General features: G+C 47.9%; 1 protein-coding gene across 1 annotated transcript in view; it reads left to right on the top strand.

Annotated features, from left to right (window-relative positions):
• The window catches only part of GTF3C1 (general transcription factor IIIC subunit 1), an 81,644-nt gene that overhangs the window by 39,403 nt on the left and 18,574 nt on the right, over positions 1-23,667 (top strand). Inside the window, exons 12-27 of the mRNA XM_012780101.3 lie at positions 428-581; positions 3,754-3,857; positions 4,668-4,852; positions 6,452-6,724; positions 7,022-7,167; positions 8,244-8,341; positions 8,801-8,897; positions 9,015-9,192; positions 12,289-12,430; positions 12,865-13,000; positions 13,455-13,536; positions 13,674-13,862; positions 15,944-16,101; positions 18,468-18,610; positions 20,699-20,780; positions 22,345-22,457. Coding sequence (XP_012635555.2) covers positions 428-581; positions 3,754-3,857; positions 4,668-4,852; positions 6,452-6,724; positions 7,022-7,167; positions 8,244-8,341; positions 8,801-8,897; positions 9,015-9,192; positions 12,289-12,430; positions 12,865-13,000; positions 13,455-13,536; positions 13,674-13,862; positions 15,944-16,101; positions 18,468-18,610; positions 20,699-20,780; positions 22,345-22,457 — 2,280 coding nt within the window. The remainder of the gene's footprint in view (positions 1-427; positions 582-3,753; positions 3,858-4,667; positions 4,853-6,451; positions 6,725-7,021; positions 7,168-8,243; positions 8,342-8,800; positions 8,898-9,014; positions 9,193-12,288; positions 12,431-12,864; positions 13,001-13,454; positions 13,537-13,673; positions 13,863-15,943; positions 16,102-18,467; positions 18,611-20,698; positions 20,781-22,344; positions 22,458-23,667) is intronic.

Below are 23,667 nucleotides of genomic sequence, written 5' to 3'. Positions count from 1 at the left end.
TGATCAGTGATCTAGAAGTATTACCATAGTGATTCAGTAAGCTCTAGAGAGTAAGAGATATCAAGAAGAGCTTCAGATCTGAGGGGATAGTGGTGAACTGGAATGTCCCTTGGCTAAATGTTAAATTAGCATGTAGACTTGGAGAACACAGACATCCATCATGTTGTTCAGTTTCTCCACTGTCATGGTCATAAATCAGGTTGTCTTTCAAGTTGCTGTCGAAGGGTTCAGCATGTGGTGTGTCGTGGCTGGTGGCTTGTCCTTAGTTCACTCTTTTGTCACAGAGAGACATGATCTTTAACCTTTCCAGAGTGGGTGAGAACCCACTTTAATTCTTCCCTAGTGTCCATGAGATACCATTAGGCACGTGTCTGTTGCCCCTCACATTGAGATTGGGAATGTTAACTGCTTGTTTGTGATGCCACAGGATTCAGAAGATGATCATGGATCAGGAGAAGCAAGAAGGCGTGTCTACCAAGTGCTGTAAGAAGTCCATTGTCCGCTTGGTGCGGAACTTGTCTGAGGAAGGTCTCTTGAGACTGTATCGGACTACGGTCATCCAAGATGGTATCAAGAAGAAGGTAACCCTGGCTCTCCCGCTGCCCACAAAGCCAGCCTCTTGCTGTTGGAGGTTTTCTTGTCTGGCTTATTTTGTCAGTATTTATCTTGGTTGTTCCTTTGTTATCAGTGACTTGGAATTTCCCTCCCAATTTGGGGCAAGGGTTATCCTAACTTTACATGAAATCTGGAAACAGAAAAGAGCAGTCACTGGCTTGCATCTTTGAGCAGTGTGTCCACTCCAAGCAGCACCTGTGCAGGCACCCAGCCCTGCAGCCAGCCTAGAAAAAAGAGGAAGGAAAGTGGAGGCACATTGACGTTCACCAGAGTAGTGTTAGGAGAAATTAACATTTAAAGGGTGGAAAATTTAGACTAAGCAGCAAGAATATTTTCCATGGAGATCAGAGGAAGCACATCCCAGGGGAAATGATGGCAGTCACTCAATTAGGAGGCATTGCTAGGCTTACCAGATGAGGAACGAACGATACATCTCTTCGGTCTCAATTTATCTGTTTCTGTGAAATTTAAAGTTTGGGGCCATTCCCATGGTAACTATAGCTCAGCAGCTTTGCACATAGTCTAAGGCACACATTTTTCAGGCTCAGAGTGATTTGCAATAGGACAGCTAGGCACTGAGGCCAAAGGGAATGGTTCTGTGGGGACAGTCACTTTTAATGTCTAATTACATTTTTGATCTCTGCCTTAAGATGGCTCTGCTTTGATATTTTGTTTGCTTAATAAGCTGGCAAGGTCATTTCTGCTTTTTTTTTTTTTTTTAAGGCAGAATCTCAGTCTCTTGCCTGGGCTAGAATGGCATGGCATCAGCCTAGCTCACAGCAACCTCAAACTCTTGGGCTCAAGCGATCCTCCTGCCTTAGCCTCCTGGGTAGCTGGAACTATAGGCATGCACCACCATGCCTGGCTATTTTTTTCTATATTTAGTAGAGACAGGATCTCACTCTCGCTCAGGCTGGTCTCGAACTCCTGAGCTAAAGCAATCCTCCCGCCTCAGCCTCCCAGAGTGCTAGGGTTACAGGCATGAGCCACCATGCCCCACCCATTTCTGCTTTTGCACTTTTATTTTTTTGAGTAATTTGAAAAATACAGAGCAGTACAAAAAATGACTTAAGAAACACAATGTCTAATGTTCCAAATTGACAGCTTTGATCAGTTTTTATATCTGCTATGAGTCTTTTTAAATAAAACAGTAAGTTTCCTTGACCCTGCAGCCTCCCCCGTCAGCCTGCCACTTGTCCCCTTAAGCAATGGCAGTAGGTGCCTGTGCTAACCTTTCTCTCTGAAGGATAAGAAAAGGACAATCTCTGATTTTTGTTGATCTTCAGAGAACAGGCTTTTCAGTGTTCTAGGCTGTCTTCTTAGTGCGGCAATTGAGGATAAGAAAGCCTCTCCCAGTTTATGGCTGGGGAGAGGCATGTGACATAGGTGTCAGCTGTGTCTCCAGCTGTACCCACCAGGCTGTACCAAAGGAAGCAGAGGAGGGGCTGGGGTGAGGGATGAGTGTAGCGGGTAAACATTGGGGATCACATAACCCCAAAAACAAAACTGACCAGAAACGGGGGCATCTGGGCACAGGATACCACTATAGTAGCCCATTTTTCCTGCTGAAAAAGATGGTAGTATCATACGTGTGCCTCTAGAACAGGCTTCGGCTCTGGCACCCAGAGCAGGTGCTGCTGGCAGCCTTCCAATCTGCTGGAGCCACGCTGGCTGGAGTTAATGCGCTTGCGTCAGCCTTTTGCCTTTGTTTCTGTGTCCTGCCCTGACTGTTGTGCCTTTGGGCAGTTTGCTGTGCCGTTCGACAGTGGAAAGTGGGGAGATATGAGTGTTGTGTATTTGTACTGTGCTTTTAAATTCTCTAAGATTTTACTGAACTGTATCATTTGAGCCTCACAAAAGCAACAGGTCAGCAGTCAGTGTGTGTATGTGGGAGGTGGTGTCCTCATTTTACAAATGAGGATCTGCAGATAATGACCTGAGTACAGCCTTCTGGTGTCTTCGTCTAGCTATTGCTGCCTCCCCCCTGTTCCCAAACCTATCTGAGCCCATTTTTGGCATGAAACTGTTGGCCAGAGTTGACACTCAGACAACCTTATCTTGCTGTTCCCTGCCAGTGACCGAAACAAACAGGAGGCCGGGCGTGGTGGCTCACGCCTGTAATCCTAGCACTCTGGGAAGCCGAGGCAGGCGGATTGCTCGAGATCAGGAATTCGAAACCAGCCTGAGCAAGAGCGAGACCCCGTCTCTACTATAAATAGAAAGAAATTAATTGGCCAACTAACATATATAGAAAAAATCAACCAGGCATGGTGGTGCATGCCTGTAGTCCCAGCTACTCGGGAGGCTGAGGCAGGAGGATCGCTTGAGACCAGGAGTTGACGTTGCTGTGAGCTAGGATGACGCCACGGCACTCACTCTAGCCTGGGCAACAAAGCGAGACTCTGTCTCAAAAAATAAAAAAAAGAAGCAGACAGGAATCCTGGCTCTCCAGGTGCCCAGGTCATCATGCCTCACCATCCAGCTGCTCAACTCCACCTCTGTCTGCTGGGCGTTCAAGTTCTTTCCCTTCTGCACAGTTTCCATTTTTCATTCTGTTTCTCTCATGAAATGATAACCACCTTAACTGTTCAGCTCTAGTAGCTTGGAAAAGGTAAAGAACAACAAAAGCAGCCTAAATCCTCTGCCAGTTTATTTGGAAGTGCGCCTGGCAGGAGTCCCATGACGGCACTCTTAGAGAGGGGAGATTAATGAAAGCTGCTTACCTTTTTCAAATGGAAGCCCTTAGGATTCATGAGCAACTGGGAAATTCTCAGATAGCGGGAGCGGGGCTTTGGGAGCGAGCAGCCCATCAGGTCACTGCAGAGACCAGTGGGCTGTGACAGGCCAGCGAGGGAACCGCAGGTTGGATGGCTCTGTTCAGGCCAGAATTCCTCACCCAAGCAGAAAAGCCACAGTGCTGATGGCAGAGCTTGATCGCTTGGTCACTTGAGGGATTTTGATGCCAGTAGCTGTAAGGGCAAAGTGTTTAGCAGCACAGTTTGCTTCCATCTCATAATTTTCTTTTGGAAATGTTAATGAAAACAGGTGTAACCAGTGTTCCACTAAGGGACTGGGTTGTGGAGCCAAGTCTCCCTCAGCTCTTCCCCTGTCCTTTGCAACACTTTCACCTCTCTACAGGTGGACCTGGTAGTGCACCCGTCCATGGACCAGAATGACCCTCTCGTGAGAAGTGCCATTGAGCAGGTTCGCTTCCGGATCTCCAATTCAAGCACAGCCAACAGGCAAGTGACGGTTCCCAGGAATAATCCACAGCAAGGCCGCCTCAGTCCATGTGTTCCAGCCTGAAGCAGTTTTCCCAAAGTCCTTTATTTATAAATCAGTGAATTTACTTTATAAATAAAGTCAGTGAATTCATTGGTTTAGAGTTTGTGGTTTATGATGCCCTAGTCTAAACAGGGATCAATTTCTATATTCTTTAAGATGAAAATACTAATGTTCAGTGGACAGAACACTCCCAATCATAGGTCTCTGATGTCTAAAACTTGGCTCAGTTCACAATGGTTTAAAATGATTCTAGTTGCATTTATGAGATCTCCTCTAGCTTTGTTCGTAAACTGTCTAATTGGCCGAGAAAAAACTCAGGTGAAAATTCTTAGTTGCATCTCAACTAGAGATGGCCCCCAGTGGGCGAGGGCTGATCTGTCTTGCAGACACTGGTTTGCGCAGTCTGCCAAGTATTGGCCACATATACTTTGAATCAGTTGCCAATTCGTTTCTCATAAAATTCCTGATTTCTGGCATTTATGAAAATGTGAGAAGACCTAGTACGTTGGGCTCCCTTTCTTACATGGCAGCAGCTGCTCTTGTGGAGGTCCTCTCTCCACGGTTCCACAGTCCCCACCACCCCCAAAATTTCTCAGTGACCTGACATAAATTTTATTTGTTTGCATCATCTGCCTGGCTCCTATAGGCAGTTGAGTTTGAAACCCCCTGGCCTGATGGTTTCCTCTGATCTGTGTGGACAGACTCTATCCTTTCTCCCAGCACTTGGTTTTTTCCACTTATTATTGCATCTTGTAATTGAATTGCAGGGTTAAAGTTTCCCAGCCTCCAGCACCCCAAGGGGAGACAGAGGAAGAAAGTCAAGGAAAAGAGGGCCCAAGTGGATCAGAGGACTCTCACCTGAGTGCTTCCTCGAAATCAGAAAGTGGACGGATGAAAAAAAGTGATGAGAAAATGGGCATAACCCAGCTTAGGAATTATAACCCTGTTGTAGGTAAAAAGTAGCTTCTTGTCTGTGTTTGTATTTTCTTTGTTGTTTGCATGATAGTGTTTGAACCACTTGATGTTCTCCTCTGTTTGAGCTCTGAGCTGCTGTTAGAAGAATTGGGTCTGAATTACTGACTAGATCAGTCAGACTGGCTGCATGACTTCTGCTAGCATCTGTTTCCTGTCTACAAAATGGGGATAATTCTGCCTGGCATACCTCAAAAGGCTGCTGAGAGACAATTTCATTTTAGATGAAATTGTGCTAGATCCCAATGTAAGGAAAGGGTAATTCCTTCTGCTGACTATCCCTGGGCTGGAATATTCTAAAACCACAGAAATCTCTCCCTGTCGTGACACCACTATCCTCTGGCAGCACAGTCATTGCTGAGTCTGAGCACTCATGATTTTCCCAGAGTCAGGTCTCTAACGGGGTCACCTCCTCACTCATTCCTCACTGAGCTGCTCTGATACAAACTTGTGCTGAGCAAGTGTAGGTGGCCAGGACTTTATACCCAGGTGCCCTGCTCCTTTCCTGGCCGCAGCGTGTGTGCTGGTCGCAGGAAGGAGGGCAGACTTCCCTCACCAGGGCCCAGACCTCTGCCAAGCAGCATCTTGTATCGGACAGGGCAGACCCGGGGATTCCAAGTGGAAGAGGTCATTTATGTGACTTCCCTTCTCTGAAACTCCCAGTCCCATTGTGTGGCTTTTACTCGCGTGGTTTCCCATGCAAATGTTCCAGCCCAAGGATATTCAGTAGAAGGAATTCATCTTTCCTCACTTTGGGATCTATTAGTGGCATAGTTTCATCTGTCTCTCAATAGCTATACAAGTTTCCCATGCCAGTAAAGGCCAGATTAAGGAGAGACATGAGCACGAGTATGTGTAGCTGAACAGCACGTTCACCTGGGTAGAGCATATGCAGTGAATGTGTTCTTCAGTGGGCCTTCTGGTCAGTTGTCCCAGCCTTACTCCTTGTCTCACACCTGTCCTCTCTCACTAGGAAATTTAGGGAACAGTTTATTTGCATCATCAAAGAAATGTGGTACTTTAAAAGAACCAAGGTTGTGGAATATTTGGCATAGTTCCCATCAAGCCAGAAGTCGTTATCCAGTAGCCTCTCAGGCCCTCCTTGCTGGTTCTCTTCTCATTACACTCCATCCTCAGCCCCTGCATGCTCCTCCTTCCTGTTCCACCTGCCCTCCGGCCTCCTGGCTTCCTGCAGTGTGCCAGGCATGCACCCATCTCAGGCACCTTGCACACCTAGTCTGCACATTTCAGATACCTACACAGCTCGCTCCCTCACTAACGTGAGGACTTCACTCCAAGGCCTCTCCTCAGCAAGGCCTTTCCTAGCCTCTGCATGTAGAAATTATAGCCTTCCTCCCATCCTTGCTTTATTTTCTGCACCAGTTATTTCCATCTGATGTGCTATTTTCAGTATTTTATTGTCTGTCCTCGCCTACTAAAAAGTGAGCTCTAAGAGAATAAGAATATTTGCCGTGTCCTGGGCACCTGGCACATAGCGGCACTCAATAGTTCTTGAATGAATTGAACTGAATCCAATCTGGGATATTTCAAGCACTGCCCTCTCCATTTCTTGCTTCAGTTCCTGGACTCGGGCGTTCTCTAGGGTTTCTGCCCAAAATGCCTCGCCTGCGGGTGGTCCACATGTTTCTGTGGTACCTGATCTATGGGCACCCTGCCAGCAACACGGTGGAGAGGCCGAGTCACATCAGTGAAAGAAGAACAGTAAAGCAGGAGCCGGGCAGGGCAGGAGCCCAGGCCTCATCCTCTAGAAGTGTCTGGGAGGTCTCCCCATCCAAAGACAGCCAGGATGGTGTCACCTGGGAGGCTGAAGTGGAGCTCGCCACAGAGACAGGTGAGATGCCCCAGCCATGCCTGCACCTGGGGTGGGCAGGCCTTGGTAGGATCCAGGGAGAAACACAATGGATGGTTACTTATCCTGATCTGAACTGGCTGTGTCCCAACACAGTCCCCGGATCCAAATAGAGACATAACCAAACTCCCTGAACCTACAGGCTTCCTGTCTCCTCCTTCCTGCCTGACAGGTAGGGTTTTGCCCAAGTTTGTGGTAAAGGAACCAAGATCTACTGGGAGATATCACCATTATGACTGGGATCCTGTCTGCTAGGAGTGACTCTGATTTTTTTCCTAGTGTACGTGGATGAAGCCTCGTGGACGCGCTATATCCCTCCCATCCCAGTCCACAGGGACTTTGGATTTGGCTGGGCCCTCGTCAGTGACATTCTCCTCTGTCTGCCCCTCTCCATCTTTGTCCAGATCGTGCAAGTCAGCTACAAGGTACCAGTGACTCTGAGGGACCATCACAGGTCCTCTGAGTGGAAGGGCCTACATTCCCCTGGTCAAGGGAAAATACTTCAAGATGGATGGATGAATGGATGGTCAGTCAAGGGAAAATACTTTAAGGATTTGTTCTTCTAGATAGATTAGATTAGATAATTGGATGGATGGGTGGATGGATGAATGATTGGTCAAAGGTAAATACTTTGAAGGCTTGTTTAGATTTGCCGATAGGTAGGTAGGTGGATAGACAGAAAGACAAATGATTATGGTATAACAAAACATTTTTAGAAATTTAGTAAATATAGAAAAAGTAGAAAATAGAAATTACCCACAACTCATCCCTTAGATATAATCACTGCTAATGTTTTTGGTATATTTTCTTCTAATCTTTTTTACTATGCCATGTGCGTGTGCGTGCATGTGTGTGTGTGTGTAATCTCCCTTCTTTTAAACTAATTGAAACTGTATTTACTCTTTTATTATCTGTTCTTTTGACTGAACAATGTATCATATTTTCCACATCATTAACTTTTTAAACTTGATATGAAGTAGATTCATAGCATTCCTTCTTATGCATGTACTCTGATTTATTTAACCAATAATATTTTCTATTTTGGGACATTTAAATTCCAGATTCTTGCTATTATAAATGGCATGTTGATGAATATCTTTTGGCAGACATAGCCGTGGGCAGCTCCACCATTTTTCTGTAGGGTAAAGGGTGGAGGTGGAATCACTGGCTTCAAAGGGAGCGAGCTTTCCTCTTCTTTTTTTGTTTAACATAAATAAATTTACTCCCACATTGCCCCCCAGAGATGTTTTAGCAATCTTTATGCCCACAGCAGGATACAAGGCCGCTTGTTTATTGCCCCAGCAGTGTGGTGGATGGGCTGTAAGGGGGTGGCGAGACTAGAGGCAGAGAAAGGGGGTTTGGAGAGTTGGAGAAACAAGAAGGAGGGGCCCATGGGCAGACTCAGGGTGTTGGCAGTCGGAAGATAGCAGTGAGTATTTCTTCGTGATTCTTGAAGTTCACCCTGGCCCGCGGGGTGAACTGAACCTGAAATTCCTTCTAGGTGGACAACCTGGAGGAGTTTCTGAATCACCCTCTGAAGAAGCATACACTGATCCGGTTTCTCCCCAGGCCCATCCGGCAGCAGCTCCTGTACAAGAGGTGAGGCCACTAAACCTGACCCAAAGTGGCTTCAGGTCCAAACAGACCCCTAAAAGTTAGGGTTCTGAGTAATCATTCACCAGGAAGAGGTAAAAGTTTCTGCCTTCCAGGTAATAAACATTCAAGATTTTTATTCATTTAGTCACCAATGAAGTATGGCTGGGAAGTTTTATTATTAACGCTTGATTTTAGGGTTCTTTTAAAGTAAAATCTATTGCTAGTCTGCAAGCATTGAAGTTTTTTTCTTTTTTCCTTTCATCACTTTTGCTTTCCAAGTGTAACCCCAAGTGTAGGGTCAGTGCTCCCTTGCCCTGGTTGGGTGTTGGGAAGGGTGGTTCTGGACCTTGAGACAGCGAGGCCTGAGGATAGTCTTCCTGGTAGCACCAGGTGGGAAAGAGAAGAAGTGAGCCGCATCCCTTGCCCCAGATGCGAACCCCTGCCGCCCCTTCTGTTTTCCAGGCGTTACATTTTCTCAGTGGTGGAGAACCTTCAGCGACTGTGCTACATGGGGCTGCTACAGTTTGGTCCCACGGAGAAGTTTCAGGATAAAGATCAGGTACTGTCTTTCAAGCCGAAATGAAAGTGGTCCTGACTGTTAAACACAGTCTCCACACAGCCAGACCCGGTGCTGATCCTGAGTTGCTCCCCTTTCCCTGTCTGTTGTCTCCTGTAGGTCTTTATTTTCCTGAAGAAGAACGCGGTCATCGTTGACACCACCATCTGCGACCCACATTACAACCTTGCCCGCAGCAGCCGGCCCTTCGAAAGGCGTCTCTACATCCTCAACTCAATGCAGGATGTGGAAAACTACTGGTTTGATCTGCAGTGCGTCTGCCTCAATACCCCACTAGGTAGGTACCATCTGTCTTTACTGGGCCTTGCTATTCCCTCTTCCTTTCTGTGTGATAACTGGGATTTAGAGCTACAAGTGCCTAGAAGTCACCTAGCCTGGTGGTTTTCAGACTGCTCCCAGAGGCCTGGAATGCCCCAGGAAGAGAGTGATGGGCCTTGGATGGGGCCCGCTCCTGCTCCTGATCCAGTCGAGCCCAAGCAGCCCCCCTTATCTTCATGCAGTTGTTAATTGAGTTATTGGACACCTATTGTCTGTCATGTCCTGTGTCTGCTCATGCAACAATGAGAACACACCCTTCCCTACCTTCATGAGGCTTATGTTCTAGTAAAGAAGAGACTCTGCTCACAAGAGCATTTCAGAGTCTGGGCACGGTGGCTCACGCCTGTAATCCTAGCACTCTGGGAGGCCGAGGCGGGCGGATTGCTCGAGGTCAGGAGCTGGAAACCAGCCTGAGCAAGAGCGAGACTCTGTCTCTACTATAAATAGAAACAAAATTAATTGGCCGGCTAATATATTTAGAAAAAATTAGCTGGGCATGGTGGCGCGTGCCTGTAGTCCCAGCTACTCGGGAGGCTGAGGCAGAAGGATTGCTTGAGCCCAGGAGTTTGAGGTTGCTGTGAGTTAGGCCGACGCCACAGCACTCACTCTAGCCTGGGCTACAAAGCGAGACTCTGTCTCAAAACAAAACAAAACAAAAAAAAACAAGAGCACTTCAGAGTGTGCTGTGTGTCCTGGTGGCACACAGGGTGATGTGGATTCTAGGGCTCAAGAACAGCCTTGCTGAGGAGGAGACATTTGAGCTGAGCCCTAAAGGATGAGGCTGCCCAGCTATGGCCAGAGCTGGGCAGGGCACCCCAGGCAGGGGCACTGGTACAGGCAGAGGCCCTTAGTGGCACGTTGGAGAAAGAGAAGAGGCCGGCACTGGGGGGTGGCTGCCAAGAGTGGAGACATGGCAGGAGCCAGTGCAGGACACGGTGGAGTTTGGGTTTGTTGGAGGGGCATTGAGGAGCCATGGGTGGTTGTAGGCAGGGAATACTAAGTAACTCATGTTTTTAAAAGCTCACCTGGCTGCTGTGTGGAAATGGGCTAGGGGCACAAGAGTGGAGAGGAAGCAGGGAGGCCAGTAAGGAAGTGTGACCCTATCTACGAGAGATGTCCACTGGTGGGTGGCTGGGAAGGTGGGTAGAGGGTGGGGGAGATGGGAAGTGTTTTGGAGGAAGAACTGCCCAGATGTGCAGGTAAGTTGGTGGAGTTGGGCTTTGGATGGGGCCTTTGTTCCCCTTCCTGGATGGCCCTCCCACCCATGCTCGCCTCACACATGGCCCCTCCTGCTTCAGGCATCACCTCTCCAAGAAAGCCTTTCTGGCATCTTTATTGCCATCATCCCATTTCATCCTGTGAGTTCCTTGAGCACAGGAAATTGGGCTTCTATCCCCAGGGTGTCGCAAAGTGCCTGGTGCACAGTTGACGTCCTGTGAATGTTTTATCAGATGAATGGAGGGATTTGTGGAAGGCCTCCACTCCAGTGCTGTTTCCTCCAGGCTGTTCTCCATCTGGTCTTTTCTTGCCACCTCTGCCAGGAGGAAAAGGATACCACAGTCATTTTGCACCTGTGAGAGGAATTATATTCTGTTCCTCCCATTGCAGGATGGAAAGATCCATATCACACTTTGATTTTTGCAAAGCAGGCGTCACACAGTTATTTGGTAGAATTATTTAATGCCAGCCAGGTAATGAGCACTTGCATTTAGAACCTTTAATGAGTCCAGGCAAATTTGAGAACAGTATGTTTCATAGAATCTTCTAGCATTGGGTAGTGAGCTAGGTAGGCTTTTACCACTTTAGATTTTAATAATGCCCTAATTCCCCCACATTTTATACCTAGATAAAAATTTGTGAGCCAGCATGTAATTTGCACCCAATTTTTTCAGGCCTGATAATTGGCGAATTTCCATCCCTTTTAGTGTTCATGTGCAGAAATGTCAGATGCTTATTGAATCCATGAATCAGGCATTGATTGTCTCTTCATTCAACAAACATTTGAAGAGGTTCTGCCCCAAGAACTGAGGGAAGAGCATCACATAATAAGATGAATCATCTTTTAAAGCAGGTGCTGCCCAAAAGTTCGCATGCACAAGAATAACATCTTGGTGGGCAGCTGTTATTCGTACATGAGAAGTGTTGCCTTAAGTAGTCCCCGTTTGGAGTGTCCATTCAAAGGGATGACCTTGGCCAAGCTATTTGTAACCTCCTTAGCCTTAGTTTCTTTATTTCTAAACTGAGAACACCACTGCCACCACCATATGGGGCTGAGGTGAAGATTAAATGAGGTGTTTTATGTAAAGTTCCAGCTGTGAGGTGCAGGGCATGAGTTCCTACTGCCTCTGGCCCCCTACCAGCTACACCAGCGAGCCATGGTGTCTATTTGAGCATATTGTGAGAAGGTCTTTGATCGTCTGCAAACCAACCTAACCTTCCCTCACCTAGTCAAGCAAATAGTTATAGTTGTATAATATTTTAATTTTTTTGCAAGAAATGTAATTTTCTTTATCGTAGGACAACTGAATATAATTGCTCAACTACCTTAGTGTACCTCTTGAGCACTCAGGAGACATCTGGCTGCTTGTGGAGCCGAATGGTGCCCAGGGACACTGTGATGCTGTCTCAGCTATCTGTGCCAATCCCTCTGCCACCCAGTGTAGTCATTTCTGCGGTGGCTCCTGTGTGCTGGCTCACAGCATCTCCACAGGGCTTTCCAATTTCCAGTTTCCAAAGCCTCAGGCAGGACGGCCTGGTTTCCCTCTGCTCCAGACTCCCGAGCCTGTTGGGCTCTCTGATTCCTGTCTGCCTTCCATCGTTAGCGGGGTCAGCCTGATACAGACCTTTTTCTCAGGTTCACCACCAGCGTTTTAACTCTCTTCCTTGCCCCCTCAGACTCCCTTTTATGAGGTATTTTGTATGAAGAGGTTCTGCCATTTTCAGATCCCCTCATCTGGTTGGGGAGCCACTCTTCTCTTGTCACCTAGCATGTTGTTGTAGCTACCAGAGCCACAGCAGGAAGGTGTGACCGTCACACTCGTGTTTGGTTTTCTAGGTGTGGTGCGCTGCCCACGCGTCAGGAAGACCAGCAACCCAGACCAGGGCAGTGACGAGGAGGGCAGCCTGCAGAAGGAGCAAGAGAGCGCTATCGACAAGCACAACCTGGAGCGCAAGTGTGCCATGATGGAGTACACTACGTGCGTCAGGGGCCCTCCCCAAGCACGGGCCCAGCACAGGGCTACGGTGGTGCTCGCCCCAGATACCCTGCTCCTCCCTGTCAGCTGAGGATGTCAGACCAGCAGGCCTGAATCTCTGGTGCACAGGCTGTAAATTGCTGGCCACAGGCCAAAGCTGACCCTAAACGTACTTTATTTAGCCCACGTATTGCTTCTAAAAATGCAGTAAGTTGTCTAAATTGGAAATTTTGTATGAAAGTCTGGATTTTCGACTTACCTTGCAAAAGTGGAAACCTGCCAGCACTGGGGCCCCAGATTCTTCACTTCTACCTGCTGGGTGTTTTTCTGGGAAGGTTGAAGTTGGTTATAAATAAATGTCCCCCCACCCCATGCCTTACACTCTCTTTTCTGTTTGAGCCTGAGAAAGGTTCTTTTCCATTTGTTTCCCATCTCAGTGGGAGCCGCGAGGTTGTGGATGAAGGCTTGATCCCCGGAGATGGGCTGGGAGCTGCTGGCCTGGATTCCAGTTTCTATGGACACCTAAAGCGCAACTGGATCTGGACCAGCTATATCATCAACAAAGCCAGAAAGGTGGGCTCCGGGGCTGTGGCCACCACCTCGGAGTGTCACCACTGCTCATCCTCCTCCTGTCCCTTGCTGGTTCTCAGTTTCTGAATTGACGAAATCAAAATTGACCAGAGACACAAATATTATCTTCCATTTGTATTGAAGGTTCCTCAGGCCCCTTAAATGTCTGCCTAAACTATTTTTTTCCAGTGGATTCTAACTTACTTTGTGACATGGACAGTTTTTCCTTTTTAAAGAAGGAGTGGAAGTCTGGCCGACACAGGTCCTCCAGAGGGAGTTCGTGTACATTGATAAAGTGGCTCTGCCCTGCAAGCAGCCTGGGGCCAGGCCCTGGCCGCCCCCATGCAGCAGTCCTTGGCTTCCTTAGAGACTATACATCTTGGTGCACTTGTCGCTCTGAGCTCCTGGGGACTCATGGCTGCTGGTGCTTCACTGCAGCACTGTACTTGGTTTTTAGGAGAACACCACTGCAGAGAACGGGCTCACCGTGAGGCTCCAGACGTTCCTGTCCAGGCGCCCACTGCCACTCAGTGCTGGAGGTATGTGTGCTGGGAGCAGACCCCAAAAATAAACATGGTACCAGTTCACGCCAAAGTGATCACCCTGAGTTCAAATGGGCCTTTTTGGCCTTTGTGGAGCTCATCCCGAAACTGTTGTCTTCTGTGCTTTTTTCTAGGCAATGGCAGGTTGAATATCTGGGGAGAAGCAAGAGCAGGCTCCGAGCTGTGCGCTGACAGGGAGGAACAGTTTGAGGTTGACCGAGAGCCCACCCTAGACAGGAACCGGAGAGTGAGGGGTGGTAAAAGCCAGAGGCGAAAACGGCTGAAGAGGGACCCTGGAAAGAAGATCAAGAGGAAGAGAAAAGGTTGCGTGATGATTGTTTGCATTTCCCGGCCTTATCTTTGTAAGCTCCGTCTTGGAGACGTGCAGTAGTCTCACTCCAGCCGGGCCTGAGCTCTGCCCTCAGACGCAAGCTCCCATTTCCCCCTGATTTGTAGCACTAGCTCTGTGTGATGGTCGTTTTATTTTCCAAACCCATCTGGCAGGCTGAGAGATCCTTGAATTTCCCATATGCTTCCCTTGCTTTCTCTATCTTTGTTTTTTGTAGAGTCTCTTACTTTAGTAACTCCCTCAGTTCGTATTTCTAATTTCATCTCAACTGAAAAAACCTTAGCAAAATCCTCATCACAACCAGCCAAAATCCTGTTGTTCTTTTGGTTTATCTTTTAATATCTGCATTTATGCTAATCAGGCCAAAGTTCAAAGGCATGCTGCATTTTTAAATTAGAGGAAATCCAGGGTTCAAGTAAGCCTACAGAATCTCTTATGATGTGCCACAGCCCCTGGCATGGTGCCTTTAGTTGCCGTTTGGATTCCTCATCCGGTCAGTATTTATAGCAGAAGGGGGCTGGTAAGAAGACCAGTGTCTATTTTTTAGACTACTTTTATATCACTTAAGTGGTCCATATGTTTTAACAACCATCTGATGGCTGTAGCTATTTCAGATAAAAACAGAATGTTTAAATAGGAACTTGTTTTATTTAGCTGCCGTTTGTAACAAATAGCATTCCATCAGTTGAAATGGTCCCTCAGTTTAGCCTCTTGCAGACACATGTGAGAGCAGTTTGGCTCACAAAGACCTGAATTCATCACAAGGCAAAATATGGTGGTGGCATCACTTTGATTCCAAATTTCCTTGCCCTGCTTTTCTTTTGCCTTAATTTGGAAGACACCCACAAACAGTCTTCTGGAATTGGCAGTGGCCTATGGTGTCTGCCCTGTGGAACTCTGGTTCGCACCTACCCAGGACAGGAGACCCCGCAAAACTTCATGGCTAAGCACTCAAGACTCAGATCCTAAGTCTGCTGCTGATTCAGCTGTGTGACTGGGGCAAGTTGGTTTCAGATAAAATGGTAGTAATAGCCAGGCGTGGTGGCTCACGCCTGTAATCCTAGCACTCTGGGAGGCTGAGGCGGGAGGATTGCTCAAGGTCAGGAGTTCAAAACCAGCCTGAGCAAGAGCAAGACCCCCTCTCTACTAAAAATAGAAACAAATTAATTGGACAATTAAAAATATATAGAAAAAATTAGCCGGGCATGGTGGTGCATGCCTGTAGTCCCAGCTACTCGGGATGCTGAGGCAGAAGGATTGCTTAAGCCCAGGAGTTTGAGGTTGCTGTGAGCTAGGCTGATGCCACGGCACTCTAGCCTGGGCAACACAGTGAGGCTCTTTCTCAAAAAAAAAAAAAAAAAAAAAAAAAAAAATGATGATAATAATTGTACCCATCTCATAAGGTTGGTGCAAAGTTGCAGTCTAATTTTAAGTTAATATGTGTGAAAAGCTTAAACCAGTGGTTAGCACATAGTGAATATTCCACGATGCTAGCAACTGGTGTTATTTATTTAGTAGCTACTTTGTGCCTGGCACTGCACTGGGTGTTTTATATCCAGTCTTGTTCAATCCTCAAGACAGCCCTGAAACATAGGCCTTGTCCTCACGGTGCACAAGGGTCTACACAATGCCCCTAAGGTGACAGAGCGAGGGAGAGGTGGGGGCCCACTGATGCCACAGTGGGTGGTCCTGCTCATGGGCCAGCATGCGCTGAGTGTGTGCTGTCAGCCTCTGTACAGTTGCCTTCAAAGTCGCAGTGTCTCAGTGGGAGAGACTGGAGATTGGCAGATAACTAGCTAGAGGCTGCATTTAGGCCACCCAACCCATCACTGTGAAAGCTGACCAAAGAGGAATGATGAAAGGGGTTTAAAAAACAATCTGTCATAAAGGGCTGAGTCTTTTGTGGTTCGTTTGCATGACTTTAGACACAGTGAAAATCTGTTAACTGTTAACCTAGGTCAGATCTTACAGCTGGGTAGGGACCCTTCCCCCTCCAGAGCTCTAAATCAGTTGTTAGAGGCCTCCTCTCCTCTCTTCTCCCTTGGGTGTTTTTAGGAGAGTTCCAAGGAGGAAAAAGCAAAAGGATGCGCTACCATGACGAGGCTGACCAGAGTGCCCTGCAGAGGATGACTCGGCTGCGCGTCACCTGGTCCATGCAGGAGGACGGGCTGCTCATGCTCTGCCGGATTGCCAGCAACGTCCTCAACACCAAGGTGCTCGGCCCCAGCCCCTGCCCTCCTAGCCACCAGTCAGCACGCTGTCCCCTCTCTCTGGGCTCACAGCCCTGGGCCCACTCACCTCATCTGCTCCACTTGGCTGCCGGGAGAAGCATTGCCCAGAATCCTACAAATTTATACCATTTTTGCAAATTTCTTTTTGGCCTTCAGCTACATACATGTAAATTTTTCCCTAGCCGCAGGCAGAATAATTCAACTCTGTTCTTTTTGTCTCTTCACCAGGAATCTGACCCTTTCCTGCTATCCTTCTCCCACCCTCATTGCCTGAAAAACTCTGATTTATCTTGCACTAACTATTTGTCCTCTCTGGAAAGGCTTCATTGATCCTGCCAAATGGGTATAATTACTGGGTTCTTTTTCTGTCCCTTGGACGTATACTTCTCATACTGTTTCTGTTGCCTCTGGTACCTCTTGGCCCATGAGGGCAGCTCTTCCTTCAGGCAGAGAGACTTGCTATTTGCCCTCCTCACTGCAGCCCCCAGCATGGCGCCTACACTCAGCAATCCCACTGTCAGTATTGACTGAGTCCACATGGAATGGGGATGGTAGCTCTGCCTGGCTCCCTGGGTGTCTCATGTTCACTGCCCTGCCCTCCCTACTATAGTCCCCCATACTTGGCACATCCTCCCTACCTGTGTCTCTGAGTCACAGGGAGTGGGGAGGGCCCTGCTCTGTGTCCAGCAAACTCTTCCTCTTTCCTATGATGTCACTGCCTCTGAGAAGGATCCACAGCCCAAGCCAGAGTTAGCCTTCCACCATGTTCCCCAGAACTCCTCATTGACTCCTAGATGTACGTTTTGCTACTTTGTGCTGACTTCTGATCCCAGTTTGCACCAAGATGTGGGGAAAGCACATGAAGTGGACAAATATTCAACCAAACTGACCCAGAAACCACCAAATGAGCTCTGCCATTGTCCAGGCCCCTTGCAGGCAGTAGTACCACCAGGTAGAGTAGGTGAGGCACCTTCATGAGAGCCTGGTTGTGTATCCTGGTCTCAGCCACGGAAGCCAGGAGAAACCCAGTTAGAGGTCCTGTGCCCAGGATGCTCTGTCTCCAGGCTCATTAGATCCATCGCCTGAGGCATTTTATTTGTAACTGTGTATTACAACTCTAGAAAAGGAATCCCAGGATTTTCTCCACCTGTGTGTTTTCATCTTGCTTCTTTGTGGTCCATGATGTAAACTGTGGTTGTCAGTATCATGAAACCAGACTGGCAGGATGGGAGCAGATGATTCTGCCATTTTTCTAGATCTTTGAGTTGCACATAAACCCGGAAACTGATCACTCATACTTGTTTAACCTGCCTGTGAAGTTCACAACAATTTTCCCAGCTCTGTGATCATCAATGATTTCAAATCCGCCAACATAACCATGCTTCGTCATCACAGTTAGAAAACTGGATGATGACTTTGGAGCATGGCCTAGGAAGAACCTAGCATTTGCCTCACTTTTCAGCATCTTTGATGCCCTTGAGAGCATCGGCCAGGACGTCCATGTACCCGATCATGGCAGCACAGAAAGAGGATGGAAAGAGCTGGATCCCTTTTCTTCACCATTTGTCCCATATTTTCACACCTCTCAGTCTTCTCCTGAATTCCAACCAATCCCTTCTCTAAGGAAGATCCCAAAAGATGACATGTTTTCTGTTCCCTGCATCCACAGTGGTTTTGTCACTGCAGTGCTGACAGGAAGGGCATCCTTCCCTCTGTTCTACCCTTGATGCAGCTGGAGGGGCCAGGAGGGGCCTGCGTAGTTCACTGTTGGTGGACTCTCCACTCCACTCCCTGGAACTTACACTGTCTTCTTCCTGGGCCACCTCGTTCTTGGGGGATATAAGAAAATAACCTGTCACCAAGCTGCTTCCTTATGTCAGCTCTGCCTTCCTTTGTGTTACTGGCCAACATGTTCTCCTGAGTCTGCTAATTTAGTATATTTTGTTTCTACTTATATAACATACAAGCACAATGTGCAGAATGTCTCAAGGTACATGGTATATAATTAAGGCACAAAGACCCTCTCACTGAGCATCTTTTATGTCCCTGTAATCTCCCAAATATATTGCCCTTCAGTCAGTATGACCCACATTCTCTGGGCACCTCTGTCACGGCACTTGCCAAAAGACTCCTTCCCACTGGACACTGAGAGCTTGTCCTATTCTTTTCTACCCAGAATCTCAACGCCAGGCACATAGTTGGTATCCCATGAATGTGATTGAGTAGACATGGGAGGTGACAGGTGTGAGGCTCCATAGAACACGTCTTCCCCACTCCTTTACGGTAATTCCCCATAACATGGGCTCCAAGGATACTGATACTCTGTCTTGGCTCTATGTTTGATCCAGGTGAAGGGCCCGTTTGTCCCCTGGCAAGTCGTGCGAGACATTCTACATGCTACCTTTGAAGAGTCTTTGGATAAAACATCTCACTCGGTTGGACGAAGAGCTCGCTACATTGTCAAAAATCCACAAGCCTATCTGAACTATAAGTAAGCCATAGTTGAAATTTTGTCACTCCAGGACATGGTTATTCTAACATTTCTAGTTCATTCTTTATTCTTTCATCCCATTTGCTTAGGAGTCTGGTGTGAAATCCAGATGGAGCACACTGAGCTATCTGATAGGTTTCCCAGCTGTTGGAGGCTGGTGGTGAGGTTGACCTTGATTTTTTGAGGGCCAGGCATGATTCTGGGCCTTTCACATGCATGGTGTTATTTGGACTTTAGAGCAGCCTTGAGAAGTAGATGAAGAGATGGAGGCTAGACGGGCTGGCTGACTCACTGAACACCACGTGCCTGGAGGGTGGTCAAGGCAAAGGCTGACTCTTGCTGGTGCTTTAGCACTCACAGCAGCTCTTGAGAGCAATGTACCTGTGGCCCATCACATAGCTCACTCCAGGGAGAAGCTAGACAGGACCTGGGATTATTGGGAGAGGACATACTCAACATGTTCTTGGCAGAACTGGGTGTTCCATGAGTGTTACTAGCTGTGGCCTGGGACGTGTGGGGAAGGCAGCTGCCTGAAGTCTAAAAGCATACACCCTTGGTCTGTTGCCAGTGAGCTTATTATTAGAGCTCTACTAATAATAAACACCAGTGTCCCACCATCTCCTTCTCACAGGCTAAGGCCATAAAGCCAGCCCTGCCAGGTTCCTCCTCCAACTCCCTTCACAAGGAGGATTTGAGTGGGGAGGACCAGAGAGCATCAGAGTGGTGCAGGGAGGTACCCAAGCTTTGTAGCCAGCATGAGAGTAGGGTAGGAGGGGACAGGATAGGACAGAATAGGACAGGGCTGGTCATTCATGCCACTGCCACGAATCAGGAAGAGAGCTTGGCGGCAGATTGGGCCATGGGCTACCTGCAGTCAGTCAGATTATAGAGAAAAATCAGCCTAGCCCTAGATTGTGGAGGAAGCTCAACTCTAGGATTTCTCAGCCTTGGCACTATTGGCATTTGGGGCCAGATAATTCTTTGTGGTGGGGGCTGTCCTGTGTGTTGTAGGAGGTTTAGCAGCATCTTTGGCCTCTACCTGTTAGATGCCAGTGGCACCTCCCTTTCCCATTGTGACATCAGAAATGTTTCCAGATGTCCCTGGGGGAAGAATTGCCCTAGTTGAGAACCATTGAGTTAGTTATAACAAGGGGCCTTCCTGTGTGAAGCCACTTTGTCTTGTGTATAGGATTTTAGACTTTTTATCTGAAAGGGCTCAGATCACCTGGTCCAACAGGACTGGAAAGAGGATGCAAGTTGGCCAGCATGACAGGAGTTGGCAGTGAAGTGAGATCTTGAACTTGGGCTTCCTGAGCCCTAGCTGAGGCCCTTCCTCTTCCCCTGGCAGCAGTCTCGGAAAGTGGAGCGAGATAATGGCTCCTGAGCCACAGGATGGGGCATCTACCTACACAGGGCAGTTTTCTCACTGGTGATACAGGATGATGATAACCATAATAACCATACCTTCCCACCTGCCCAGCCCTTGGTGTATGTGTGACCTCAGGGAGTCCCTTTATCTTCCCAAGCTGTGAAATGGAATGACAGTCTGTACCTGGCCAGCTCTTTGTGAAGGTTGCAGCGCCTGGCTAACGAGCCCAGCAAATGCTGGTCATCTTCCCTTCCTTACCTTTCCTTTTGGGCAAGCCTGGCTCTCCTTACATCATGGGGAAATGAAGATTAGTGGAGTAGACAAATCTCCTGCTTTGGAGGCGATCAGAGCTCTTAGTGATAATTAACACCAAAGCCTGTGTAGTATTTTTCAATGTACAGTACACTTGCACATGGGTCACCACGCTGGCCAAATCCCTGTGAGGGGCAGGTGGGATTTGCTGTTCTCAGTTTCCGGTGGAGGATGGGAGCTCAGAGGAGCCAAGCTGTAAAGTGTGAGCAACAGCAGGGCCTGACTTGTCAGGTTCGGCTCACCCCAGATCCTTCATTTGTAGAAGCTGTAGCCATCCAGCAGCTTTGTTAGAAAGTCATACTTTATGGTTAGCCAAGACCAGAATGGTAGAACAGAATTCTTCTGATACTTCTGAATATAGACAGCATCGTAATTCCCAGATTCAATTTTGTCTTCTCTTTCTACAGGGTCTGCCTCGCTGAGGTGTACCAGGATAAAGCACTTGTTGGAGATTTCATGAATCGGAGATGTGACTATGATGACCCGAAGGTAGGCCCTGTGCGGGGCTCAGCCTGCTTTGAAGGCAGAGGTGTCTGGGTGCTGGCCTGGTCTCTGGGCCCCATACTGCCTCTGCCAGCCTCACAAACATGGACTTTTGTTTTTTTCTCTCTGCTCTTTTGGGAAATCAATTTGTCAGTTCTTTGGGCCTCATTTGATGTGGCTTCAAGCATCAGTTTTTAAAGATGATTAGAATCTGACATGCCACTCTAAAATGCTGCTATGCCTCGGGCCTATTTTGTTAAGAGAATAGGACAGCTCTTCAGGAATTACAAACACACTTCCTAGAAAGCTTTCAGATAGGATATGAGTTTCTTTCTCAGTTTTCTGTCCAGGTGGGGCTGGGGTGGGTGGCTGAAAAGGAAGGAAGCTGTCTGCAGACCCAGACTTCTCTGCTTGGCCCGAGTCTGCTCAGCCCTTGCTTTGGAGTTCACACTGGACTCTGCTGCACGTGAGTCAGGCCTTGTGCCAGGCAGGGCCAATGGAGCAGGGGGTGCAGCCCTTCCCTGAGGGCAGGCAGGTGGCACAGGCAGAGGAGTAGATGGCCCTCGCATAACAGTACAGTCAGTTCCTGAAGAAAGGAAGGTGCAGGCCCACAGAGGTCAGGAAGGGAGAATCAGCAATGCTTTGGGATGCAGGTCACAGGAAAACCCAACCTAGCAGGAGCTTAAGACATTTTCCCAAATGCCAAGCAATCCAGAAGGAGGCAGTCCTGGGCTGGTGCAGCAGAGCAGAGATGGCCTCCAGTTGCCAGGTTCATTCTGTCACTTTGTTCTCCACCCTCAGTGGTCAGCGTGCCACCCTCATGCTGGTCACCCTTTGGTTGCAAGTGGCTATTAGAGCTCAGGTCCTCACAACAGAATCCCAGGGCAGAAGAAGTGGGGAGAAGGGATGCACTGGGCCCATGGGGGTGGGAGACAGCCTTTCCCAGGAGCCCCTGGCAGATCTGGGCCACATGGCTGGAAACAGTTGCTTAGCACAGGGGACTGAGGCTGCCATGAGTGGCTTAGACTATCCTGGGAGGCCAGGCAGCCTTATCTCCCCAGAGCAAATCTGGGCCAGCTCCTCTAGTAAGAAAGACTGGGGAAGAACAGGTTAAGAGCCCCACGGTATCTGCCACAGAGGGCTTTGCAAAGGTGTCGCCACTAGACAAGACCCAAAGCCGCAGCAGCTGAGGCAGAGGCAGTGAGGGGTGAGGGAGCCAGGCCTGGGAGGAGGGAGGCAACACGGGGCACAGGCCTGGCTGGAGGCGCCCAGTGGGCATTATTTGAGTGTTTTCATTGTAAGAGTGCTGGCCATGCAGGTGTGAGGCCTGTCATCATGTTAGGCAGCAGCAGGTGCTCCAGAGTCCTGAGAACAGTGACAAGCATCTGCTGCCTCCACAGCCCAGCCTTCTCAGGTGACAGGTGACCCTGCAGCAGACGGGGCAGCTGGTCAGTTGTTCTGGGATGGAGCTGGTGCCAGAGCTTGTTCAACAGATGTTCCTTGGTGCATCATAGCAAAGCCCTCCTTTAGGGAGAGAAGAACTTAAAATCTCACTGTCTCATGTCAAAAGGTTTGTGCCAGCGAGTTTAAGGAGTTTGTGGAGAAGCTTAAGGAGAAGTTCAGTTCAGCCCTAAGGAATTCCAACCTTGAAATCCCAGACACGCTCCAGGAGCTGTTTGCCAGGTAAGGGGCTTCTGGGATGGTTCCGTGTGTCCCTCACAGAGCAAGAGGAAAAGGTCAGCTGGCTGGGACTGCCGTGGTGTTTACCTTGTTAGCCCGTCCGGAAGCACACAACACCTGCGTGGCTATGTAGGCCTTGCAGCTAACCCTCGTGTCTCCCTTGCTTCTGGACCAGCTGATCGCTCACGGGTGACTTGAAAACAGGGAGAGACCTACTTTTCCGAGCACCCCTCCAGGAACTTGCATTCATTCTCCTATTGAGTCCCTGCTGTTGACTTAATTGAGGCTTCCTTGTCTGGGAGGTGTATTTTTGCTAAGTTTGCTTACTTTATGTATGAGGAAACACTGAGATGTAAGTAACGTGTCTAAGGTCACAGTGCTTGTAAGCAACAGGGCCAGGAGTTGAACGTAGGTGGGTCTGACTCTAGAGCCCCACTTTTTCCTGCTCAACACCCCTAACCATCTGGAAGAACATACTTGCCTATGAACACAGAACCCTGTACAATTTTAAATCTTAAGTTCTGTGAACTAGTTATCCAAATGTGACTTCTCTCTACCATCCTCATTAAAAAAGCCCCTCTAGCTACTGTATTTCTGAATTTCTTTCTATAAAGCAATGATGGTTCATCCATCAGTTCCTATTTGTGAACTATATAATACTTTTGCTCTCTGCATTTCAATTGGAGATCGCATTCTTTCATTCATTTGACAAGTAATTTATGTAGTGCTTACTATATGCCAGGCCCAAAGAGCAATTTGTAGTCATTTTCAGAGTTGATATCCTTTAGCTGTTTGTTTTTGTTTTTGCGGTAAACTGAATTCCCAAATGGCATGGTTAAAATTCAGTCCTTAGAGTGTTTCAATGGCCTGTTTACCTATGTGTAATTTATATCCCCACATATTTTTAATATAGTTACGGGGCAACTTTTAGTCATAAAAGAAGGCAGTTAAAGATTTTTAAAGAAGAGTTCATGACTCATGTAGAGGAAAGAAAAAGCTACATTTGTAATAATTTAATACTAATTTTGATCCTGAGCTTTCTGGCAGGCAAGGCAGAATAGAAAATGGTTACATATTTTCCGTTTGACTAAAAGTTGTTCACATGTATTTCTGAAAAGGTACTTTTTCTTGACATCAGATTTTAGGAGGAATTTACAAAGAATTCAAAGTTGTGATTTATTCTTACATTTATTTGCTCAGTATGAATACAGTA

Source organism: Microcebus murinus, chromosome 19 (assembly GCF_040939455.1).
Source record: "Microcebus murinus isolate Inina chromosome 19, M.murinus_Inina_mat1.0, whole genome shotgun sequence".
In the NCBI taxonomy this organism is placed as follows: Eukaryota; Metazoa; Chordata; class Mammalia; order Primates; family Cheirogaleidae; genus Microcebus; species Microcebus murinus.
This window is presented reverse-complemented; position numbering and strand designations above follow the sequence as displayed.